Source organism: Mus pahari, chromosome 21 (genome assembly GCF_900095145.1).
Source record: "Mus pahari chromosome 21, PAHARI_EIJ_v1.1, whole genome shotgun sequence".
Taxonomy (NCBI): Eukaryota; Metazoa; Chordata; class Mammalia; order Rodentia; family Muridae; genus Mus; species Mus pahari.
The window spans coordinates 28,286,152-28,297,232 of NC_034610.1; the positions used below are offsets into that span (position 1 = coordinate 28,286,152).

Here is an 11,081-nt window from a genome sequence, read left to right on the forward strand (position 1 = left end):
CACACACACACACACGCACACACCACGCACACACACACACACCACACACACACACACACACACACACACACACACACACACACGCGCGCGCGCGCGCGCGCGCACATATGGTGGGGTGGGGGAGAGGGAGAGAGAGAGAGAGAGAGAGAGAGAGGCTTTCAGGAGACTGATGCCTCTTCATGATTCTTGAGAACTTTGAGGGCACTAAGTTCACGGAGCTATGCACTCTGAAGTTCAGCCCCGTGGGCTCCTGCTTTCTTCTGTGTTCTGACTTACCCAAGCAGAGCATCCACATTTAATCTTCCATGATGTCTCCAGGTCCCCACCACTCATACAGCGGGCTATCTATCATTCAGAGCATGCCACGCCCCCTTCTAGAGACCTTTTCAGATACACTTTGTAGGCTGCCTTTTGGTATTCTCTGCAAACTCCATGTCCTTCACGCCCTTGTCCCCACCTTAAGGAAGCCACTATAACTCTTGTAGCTTATTTCTTTCTTTGCTTTTCTTCATGCTCCTAAATAAACTGGCTCTGGTTTTTCTTTATCTTTCATCTGTATTCTCTGTCTTTTGCTCTTTGCTTTATTTTAGATTTTTACTTTTCTGACTTGCCAACAATTTAATCCAAATAATTCTAGTTAGATTATAATAATCTCTAGAGATTTTTATAAGTATATCTTTTTTTTTCTTCTCTAAGCACAGTGTCATAGTTGTTTGCTCCTCTGTAAATTTTTTGGAGGACTGGCACACATGATTTTACTTCTAAGCATTGATTTTACTAATTTTACTCAAGATATTGTGTTCTCTCGGGTGCAGGATTGCATTGGTGAATTACTGGAAATTGTTTCTAAAATTCTTTAGATATTGTCATTTGCTGCTGCTCCTGCTGCTAGACAACTTGGGTGCTTCCAAGAAGAAACACTAAGTTAGAAGAGGAACACACCAAAAATATCCTAGGCTCATGAAGGATGCCATCTTTACAGTCCATACTTTCCCACAGGATGTAACTTGAAGGGCTGGGCTGATGCAGCTTCCTATTGAGTGTGTGGGCTTTGGTTTGGCTCCCCTTGATGCTCAAGGATCAAAGTGGAGACTGGACCTGTAGGAACTGACAGATGTAAGCAGGAAACATGAGCCTCTGTGTTGTTAGCCCAGTGCTTTGACAAAGACCAAACCACCTTACTTGGTGACCTGAATGGAGGTTTGTGTCAAATAACCCACTCTACCATTTAACAGAATTTCCGTTTGTTAATTTCTTTTTTGTAATCTCTCTTGTTTTGATTTGTAACAAGTCTAGAATCTGAAGAATGACCATGATCAGTGATCAAGATTCTACAGATCTACTTTTTAATTTTTTTCTTTGTAAAAAAATTGGTAGATTAGTTTGGCTTTACATCACCAAATAGGCTTTTCCGGAACTTTATTCCCCTGACCCCACGTGACCTTATAACGAGGGAGATGGCTGAGTTGGCTGTGCTTCTGGCTCTTGTCTGCAGATGCTGAGGAATGGCAAGAGTCAGAGGAGAGCGTGGAACACATCCCGTTCTCTCACACCCGGTACCCAGAACAGGAAATGAGGATGAGGTCCCAGGAATTCTATGAACTCCTCAGTAAGAGGCGCTCCGTCAGGTTTATCAGCAGCGAGCAAGTCCCAATGGAAGTCATTGACAACGTCATCAAAGCAGCAGGTTGGTAACTGCATGCTGAGCCCGGCAGAATGTCAGAGGCTGTGACGGAGACAGTGTTGGGACAGCACTGAAGTCCAAACATATAGACAAAGCCAGAGTGGTATGTTTATCTGTGAAGGCGTTATACTTTTGGTTTTACTGCTGTGAAGAGATACTATGACCAAGGCAACTCTTATAAGGATATTTAGTTGGGGCTGATTTATAGATTCAGAGGTTTACTCCATTATTACCAAGATGAGCGAGCATGGCAGCTTCAAGATAGGCGTGGTACTGGAGGAGCAGAGAGTTCTGTATCTTGTTCCTAAGGAAAACAGGAGACTGTCCTCAGGCAGCTAGAAGGATGGTCTCAAAGTCCGTGCCCACGGTGACGCACCTCCTCCAACAAGGCCACACCTCTTAATAGTGCCACTCTCTGGGCCAAGCATATACAAACCACCACAAAGGCTTTCCCATTGTTAATGACTGCCGGAAACGCAGATCTCTCCTTCCTACGTTTTGATTCTTTATTGCTTGGAAAACAGAAAACGTTAACAGAAAACATTAAAAACGTTTGAAGTCAGTACATGTTATGAGCTTTGTTTAAAGCTGAAAATTCTGAATATGTAAGGAATACATTGCAGGAGAAACATCTTGTCCCTCCTCAAAGCAGGCTCCTTCCTCCACATTCACTTCAGATTTCTGTTTGTCTTCCCAGAAACAGACTCCATGACACTCTAGTACAGTAATTGGCTGAATGAGAAAAAATAGGAAAATTTCCTTATGTGGGTTTGTAAATTAAACTAAAGCAAGATAGATTCGCTTTAAATGTAAACTAATGTCTCCACCCAGGGGAAAATAAAACCAATGATGCTACACTCTCCTCTAGGATTGTCTTTTCTGTTGTCTTACATCTCCCTAAGACACATTTAAGTTCATGTGTGGAGCTTGTTGCATACCCATTGAGATCCATCTTTAATACAAAAAAGGCATCAAAAATACTTTGTTTCTGTCAAGAATACAAATGCCTTGGATAGTTGTATCCTTTACCTAAATGGCAACAGTCAATGATCCCCACCCTGTGAGAGTATGTGAGCTTAAATTAAATTTCTCCTCCTCCTCCTTCTCTTTCTTCTCCTCTTCCACCTCTTTTTCTGTCTGCCCTTCTTCTTCCTTTTATTGCTTTTTGACACAAGGTCTTACTACAAATAACAGTCCTCCTGCCTCAGCTTCCCAGCTGCTGAATGGGCTTACAGACATACATCAGCACAATACCTGCTATTGTATTTCTTCGTAATGAACAGTTTTACATTCCTCTGCAGTCTTACACTTATTTTTAATTTAATGGGCAATAGGAACAGCTCCAAGTGGGGCCCATACAGAGCCCTGGACCTTTGTGGTGGTGAAGGACCCAGACATGAAGCATAAGATCCGAGAGATTATCGAGGAGGAGGAAGAAATAAATTACATGAAAAGGATGGGAAAGCGATGGGTCACAGACCTGAAGAAACTGAGGTACAGAGCTGATGGAATTAGGGGATGCTTGGCTTGCCGTTACTGTAAGAAATTACCACTGAAGGTCCTGGATTTGTGGGGTTTAAAATCATTGTTATTATCTCATTTTGATGATGTTTTAAGTGTTTATATTAATATGACTCAGTGTAGTATTTCAGTGCATGAATACAGAATCAGGTTTCACCTTGTTTCTCTTTTATTTTGTTTCTTCATCTTATTTTAACCCTTCACAAAGGCTCTGACCCAAATAATCATTTTTTTAAATTATTTTTAATTTTTAAAAAATATTTATTTTAATTTATTATTTAATTTATTATAAATTATACATTTTTATTTAACTTATTATAAAGTGTGTGTGTAAGAGAGAGAGAGAGAGAGAGAGAGACAGAGAGACAGAGAGGCAGAGAGACAGAGAGACAGAGAGACAGAGAGACAGAGACAGAGACAGAGACAGAGACAGAGGCAGAGGCAGAGGCAGAGGCAGAGGCAGAGGCAGAGGCAGAGGCAGAGGCAGAGGCAGAGGCAGAGGCAGAGGCAGAGGCAGAGGCAGNAGAGGCAGAGGCAGAGGCAGAGGCAGAGGCAGAGGCAGAGGCAGAGGCAGAGGCAGAGGCAGAGGCAGAGGCAGAGAGAGGTGGAGGTATTCGTGTGCAGGCTCCCATAGAATCCAGAGGTATCAGGTCCACCGGAGCTGGAGTTACAGGCACTTCATAACTGCCTTCTGTGGTTGCTGGAAACTGAACTTGGGTCCCATGGAATAGCACAAAGTGCTCTTAACTGCTCAGCCATCTCTCCAGCCCAGAAACTGCTTGTCAGTTAAAACTGAAGAATTACTTCACTTTCCACCGGTCCGGAACATGAGATTGTGACGTGATTGCCCGGATCTTGAATGAAGCGAATCCTGGTTCGCTACAGTGATAGGAGCATTCCAAACCATCTTACCACTTAAGTTTTAATTAAGGGCACCCTCAGTAGGTCTGTACTGTCACATATACATTAGTACTGTGGGCTCCTCCCTTCCAAAGAAAACAGAGTGGAAGTCAGGGTGACCTGGGGAAGGGGTGGGGGGGCAAGGTGGGTGGGTTTTGGCTCTCACCTCTCAGAAGGCCCTAAAGGAGGCAAGCCCAAGTTCTCAGCTCCAGGAAGTGCAGAGAGGCCTACTACCTCGGTCTCCAGCGATGGCCTTCTGTGGCCAGCTCTTTCACCTGCCATCTGACACCCCACAGTGATGGGGGCCTAAGAAAGAGTATTGTGATCACACACTTGGTGATGCCATGGGACTTCTAGCCTAGGCTTGGTCATGAGAATAAGGAGTCTCTTGGCCCTGCTATTATGGTGAGAGGATAATTTTCCCTGAAGATGATTACACTATATGGGAACTAATGTATCATGGAGTGTGTTAGGCCACACTACGCTCTCAGATAAGTGTGGGATTAATTCAACAATGGAATTATAATGCTTACTGTCTATTCATGAAGAAAATGGATATGTCAAAGTCAAGGTGGGCTCTGCATTTAGTGAAACACGGGACTCCAGCTGGACACAGTGCCTTCAGAAATCATCAGCGCCTCACTTCTGTCACTGAGAATTGTTCTCTCATCTGTGTGCCCGTTGTCCTTATGTGTGCCCTTCATATATCTAAAACAGCTTCCGCCACTCAGCACTTTAATTACTAGTTTGTCTTTTTCTCATTTCATAGACTTTTCTGTTTAGAAATCCATAATACAAATCAAGTTGCTTAACCAACAGTATGTGCATAGAAACACACATACACATACTCACGCAGACACACATAAGACATATTCACATGCACAAACACACACACACACACACACACACACACACACACACACACACATTGCATAGCAAATGGACACTACGCCCAGTCACCCTTTCCAGCTGTCTTTGAAGCCCAGAGCTGTAATTTTTAATATATAATGTAGTATTCAATCTATACTGTTTCGGGCTTGCACAGCTGTCTGTCCAGATGTGAAAATGCCGACTGTGCCCTCAGTCATCCTCAGTAGTCCTGCAGTCTTTTTATTTGCTCTAATATGAGGTCTCAATGAATTAGTATAAAACTGAATTAACCGAGACTAAACGAAAAGGATCAGTTGATAAAGTGTGCTTAGAAAAGGCAAGCACGAAACTATTTTCGAATGATCGATTTGCCTTAGAAGCCAGGCAGACTGCTTAATCTTCCTCAAATATTTTAAGAAATTTGCACTGCTTACTTCTTCTCTATACATATTTTATACATGTTTAAAATCTAGTTAGGGCTGGGGAAAGGACTAGGTGGTTAAGAGCACCTGCTGCTCTCGCAGGGGACCTGGGTTCAGTTCCTAGCACCCACCCTACAGCTCACAGGGGTCTGTAACTCTGGCCCTAGAGGATCCAGTGTCTTCTTTTGGCTTTCCTGGGCACCAGGTATGCACATGGTACACATACATATATATACATACAAAACACCCATACACATAAGATTTTTAAAAAATAAGTATTTTAAAAGTTAATTTTAACCATTAGGAATATGATCAGAATCTTCAATTATGAAAATGTCCAAAATGTAATACAATTTAAATAGTGGAATGTAGCCTTGGGGCCTGGGCACAGCCTTTTGGCAGCATTAAAGCTTTCTCAACGAATGATGGAAACCAGCTGCTGGGCCTGCTCACGGCCTGAAGGCAGTGTGTGTTACTGGCAACCGCTCCACGCTAGAAATCTAGTGAGTCCAGGAGGCGATCAAAAGGGACCTTTTTATTTGTCATTTCTGTGATCTCAAAGTGTGATGCATGCATCAGTAAATGCCACTCTCCATCCTTAACTCACTCCACCCTCAGCAGGGCCGTGCCCAGGAGCCAGCTTTATGCACTGAGGATGGAGCCAGCTACTCTGGCTTCAGAGCTGATCTCAATCATTAATGTTCCCTGTCTGTGAGGTGGAAAACCTACTCACCAGTGGGGCTAAGCTGGTTGAGGTGGGAGGGCAGATCCCCCAAAACTTGACATCGGCAGGATATACATTTCTGGGGTGTTTTAAAATGGTGACTGGTAACCAGGCTAAACTGTAAAATGAATAGTCACCATTTCTTGATTATTATATGTAATAGCCCACGGGGGAAAGGCAACCGTTTGGAATGGATGTCTCTACAGGCCTGTGTCTCTCTTCTCAGCACAGATGTAGGGGGCAGGGTAGCGGAATCAAGGAAGATACGTTTAGAGATGGAAAACAGAAATTTCAAGTTATCATGAGTATCCACATGAATGGCCACCGGCTCCCCTCAAAAGCGCCCTGCCTCCTTCCACAGCTCGGATTTCTTCATCTGCTCATTTTCATTGCCACTGTTGCTGACCCCTTTCACTTGCTCCTTCCCTTGTTCTAGCAACTGTCTGTAGCCTTTAACCCTTCCCTCAGTTCTCCCCAGCCTGGCCCTCCTTTGACCACCCTCCTGCCTGGGCCACAACCATAGACCGGTGCCTAGGTCCCCTCCCGCTACGATGACTGTGTAGTTGGTACCTCAACTGCCACATTGGTGATGACATTCTCACCATCACAGTCCATGCTTCTGAAAAGGATCGGATCACATGATGCTGCTGTTCAGCCCAAGGTAAACCCTCCATCACTTACCATATTAGGGCCAGGACCCTGCAAAATCTACACGTACCTTCCAGCCCACCCATGTACCGGCATGCCCTCCATCCTGATCTGCCATACATCATCTTTTCTGATTGGCTACACTCACCCATTCTTTCTTCCAGGGCTCCACCCCCTAACTCCCCTTCCTCATCTTCGTTGCCCAACTGGAGGCCATTCTGTGGTTTCCAATGGTATCTTTCAACGTTCTTTTTCGAAACCAACACTTTGCTTTCGGAGTGGTATTTGTTATCTAATGCATTAGCAGCACTCAGCAGGCTTCATTTTGGCGAACTCCAGCTTGGTGATCTAAAGCTATAGAGTCTTTCTGTTGCAGGGCATTTGATCACACTGTGAACCCTGGGATTGTGTTATTTACCGTGGGGGGGGGGGGCAGGCGGAATCTGTTTCTAGTTGTGGTGCGGCTCAGCCTTAGCACACAATCCCTCTGGCTGGAATACAGACATGCCCTTAGTACACACCTGTAATCCCAAACAATGAAGGTAAAGTTAGTTTATAGAAAGATACATCTATGCCTGAAAGTGATGTCTAGTTGAGTGGCAGACAAAGTGATGAATCAGAGAAAGATTTGACAGAATAGGATCTGCCCAGCTCTCAAGAGAACATTGAGGAAAGAGAGGCTACTTAAGAGAGCAGTGCAGAGAGAGAGAGGGGGAGGCAGATACTCTTACATCTTTCTGTCTCCTTCAGCATTTTGCCTGCTTTTCCATAATGGGCAAGCACTAATGTATGCTTATTAATTTCATTAACCTTATATATATATATAAAAATAAATATGGCAAAAAATAAAAAATCTAGTCTTTTTCAACTTCAATTGAAAAAGACAAGGAAATGTGTATATAAAAATCATAGATAAGCTAAGGAAGCTTTTTTAAAGGGGAAAAAAAAAACCCTAAAGATTCAGAGTAAATATTCCCCTGAGTGTTCTTTCTACTCTATCCCCAAAGAACCAACTGGATTAAGGAGTACTTGGACACGGCCCCGGTTCTGATCCTCATTTTCAAACAAGTCCACGGTTTTGCTGCGAATGGAAAAAAGAAGGTCCATTACTACAATGAGATCAGTGTCTCCATCGCCTGTGGCCTCCTGCTGGCTGCCCTGCAGGTGCGCTGCACACCCACAGGCTCAAGGGGAACAAGGGAGACAGGAGACCAAGAGGGACTGTAGTGGAAAGTTTCAGCCAAGTTTCCAAGTGGGGGTCACTGGGGGATTGTTTGCCCAGAGCTGAGTTCCTCAAAAGGTAAGCCTGATGTGACAACAACCCCTGGACACCTGGATTGGTGGGTAACATATCTGTGGAAGCTGAAATTCTCCCTGGAAACTCACTTGTAATAGCTCCGGGTCACAAGAACTGCTGTGATTGCTTTCCTCCATAATAGCATGTAGCTTGAGGGTTTGAGCAGCCATCTGAGAAGAAAACCAAACCCTGAAAGATGCAAAACAGCCACCAGGCTCTTAGCGCCCTTCCTGAGAGGCTTACTAGACTGTGTTGTCTCAGAAGGCTGTGTGCTTCCAGGCTTTCCTATTGAGATGCTTGAGCAACGTGAATGTGAGATGGAGCAGGGCTGAGTTCTACCTCACACACCCGGTGCCATCTCTGGGACGCACCGGGGTTAGTTAACTCATAAACAGTTCATCTGATGGCGACTTGGGATTCAGGTGAGGAATGAGGGAGAGATGCTAAATGTACAAACTCACGCAACATACACTATTGTAAGAGAGAATGGCCCTGCTTGAAGGAAGGGTCAATTCTCTCTCTCTCTCTCTCTCTCTCTCTCTCTCTCTCTCTCTCTCTCTCTCTTTCTCTTTCTCTCTCTGTGTGTGTGTGTGTGTGTGTGCGCGCGCGTGTGCGCGCGCGTGCACGCGGGCATGTGTGATGAGATTCCTCGCTGTCTCAAAGAAAGATGAGGATTGTATCTAACAGCCTTCATATCGCTTCTGCTGCTTCTCAAACCATCCTGAAGAGGCGGCTTTTGCTTTCCCTCCTCACAGTGTAGGCAGATAAATGAAGGTGCACCAGTGACCAGAGACAGCCGGCGTCAGACCAGAGAGCACCACAGATGAGATAAGAGTTTAAGGGAAGCAGGAGAAGCCAGCCTCCTTCCCACAGTGCTCTCGGCCTCTGAAGAGGGCTGGCCAGGCTAGCTCTCCTGTTGAGCTTGCTGTCTTCTGCTTTCTCCGAATTCCAAGGTGGGTTATGACTGAGGTGTGAGAGAAAGCTCTTCCTGGAGCCTGACTCCCAGCACAGTGACTCACTGGGCTGGCCTGGCCATGCCCAAAGCTCCTGGCCTTCCTCCTGGCTCAGGCTCCAAGGTGGGCAGGTGACTGGGGAAACATGGATCGGAGGGGAAGCAGCTAGGGCCCTAGATCGCACTCTATGTCTGTATAGATGCATCTTGTCTGCTTCCCTCCGCAAGTGTCACCATGCCTCAGTTTGTATTGCTTTCATATGAGTTCTGAGAGGTTGAACTCATCCTAATGCTTATCAGGCATGTACCTTACTGATGGCGTGGTCTCCCTAGGTATTATATGATTTTTATGGATGATGGTGTGTGTACGTCCTCAGGAGAGCCTACAGTAACTCACTCCCGACACCTATAATTATATGAGTTCACATGCTGCTGTTATGGCTATTAATAACTAAATATAGTCAGACAGGTAACTGTCATACTGGGGGAAAAAAACATGTCAGGAAAATTATTGTGGACTTTGTACTGATGGACTACTAGTGCTGTTGTGTCAGATAAAAGGTACAGACTGGCCGCTAAAGCTAAAAGCTTATCTTCGTCATTCTTTAATAATGGTTACACTCCTCAACCTTGTTTCTCTAAAGCAGCCATTCCCATTGCTCAAGCCTCATTGGAAAGTAAGATGAGTTATTCTTCCAGATGTTTCCAGTCGTTTGTCTAAATGAAGGCAGCAGGCTGAGGGGCACAGGCAAGGTTTCACAACACATCGCCTGGGCGGGAAGCTTCTTTGCTGCCGGACTTCAGGGGGAAATGAAATGCCCCCAGACTGGGAGAAGAGCTGTGGTTTCGCCTGATTTTAAAATGCTCACTTGTTCTCTCTTGTTTCAGAATGCAGGGCTAGTGACGGTCACTACCACTCCCCTCAACTGTGGTCCTCGTCTGAGGGTGCTCCTGGGCCGCCCCTCACATGAGAAGCTGTTGGTGCTACTTCCTGTGGGATACCCCAGCAGAGATGCCACCGTGCCTGACCTCAAGCGGAAAGCTCTGGACCAGATCATGGTGACAGTATAGTCAGCCAACCCAAGGAGATGCTGGAATGCTGGGATGACCCCCACTTCTTTCGCCCTGGGGCTCCTGGCCCCTCTTACTCTCTGAGTTAGGTCTTCTGAAACCAGTGTACAGGGAGGGCCACTTTTCATGTAGTGATTTTTTTCATACTTTCTAGAACTTTCTGTCCAGTAAGTAATTTTTAAATGGACTGTTTTAGTGAATATATGGGGCAAGAGGCCAAAAAGCAGGCATACCTTAACTTCTCTAAAAAATTATAAATGATTTTTATATTTATATATAAAAGTCATATAGAGAAGTCACATTAGAAAATTTGCTATAGTTCCAAAAGCTACCTATGCAATAATTTTTAATTTAAATATTGACTAATCAAGTGGTCCTGCTCTCTTCTTTCTGGTGGCATTGAGTCTGAGAATGTACTCTTACGATCTGTTCTGTCCCTGAGCCTCATAGGGATTCTGCCAATCTTGAATGAGTAACCTTTAACATAAGCAAAATATGACACTCACAGAACCAGAGAGGCATGTCTAACATGCCATGGATGTAGCTGGCAATTATCTGAACATGAGTTGCATGGGGTGTGTCGGAGCTGGCTTGTGCTAGCACAGGGAAGAGGGTAGTTAAATATTCTGCCATTATACAACAAAGTATTAAACCATCCGTACTTTGAAACTGTCTGTGATGAAGGTGTTTACACTGAAGGAGTCAGGCACCACCATAAGGCAGACTCAGCCCCACACAGACACTGTTGACCACACACAACACCGGTTCCTCAGATAACAGCGAAGCTATTTGGAACTGCCGTGGTTGCATGTGTCACCCGTCCCCACCTATGTCTTCCCAAGGGCCTGATGTGCATGCCTTTGTTGTTGTTGTTGTTGTTGTGGTGGTGGTGGTGGTGGTGGTGGTGGTGGTGGTGGAGGTGGTGATGGTGTTGTTTGGGCTGTTCTCCATGCAGTTCGTCTACCCACCTCTTCAGGTCACTACCATGACCT

The 11,081-nt window shown here is 45.0% G+C and overlaps 1 protein-coding gene across 1 annotated transcript in view; it reads left to right on the forward strand.

The window, feature by feature from the left end:
- Iyd (iodotyrosine deiodinase) overlaps nucleotides 1-10,758 on the forward strand; it is a 13,616-nt gene extending 2,858 nt beyond the window's left edge. Inside the window, exons 2-5 of the mRNA XM_021221778.1 lie at nucleotides 1,496-1,687; nucleotides 3,019-3,178; nucleotides 7,777-7,933; nucleotides 9,907-10,758. Of these exons, the coding sequence (XP_021077437.1) occupies nucleotides 1,496-1,687; nucleotides 3,019-3,178; nucleotides 7,777-7,933; nucleotides 9,907-10,089 (692 nt within the window). The 3' untranslated portion in view covers nucleotides 10,090-10,758. The remainder of the gene's footprint in view (nucleotides 1-1,495; nucleotides 1,688-3,018; nucleotides 3,179-7,776; nucleotides 7,934-9,906) is intronic.
- Nucleotides 10,759-11,081: the final 323 nt, after the last annotated feature.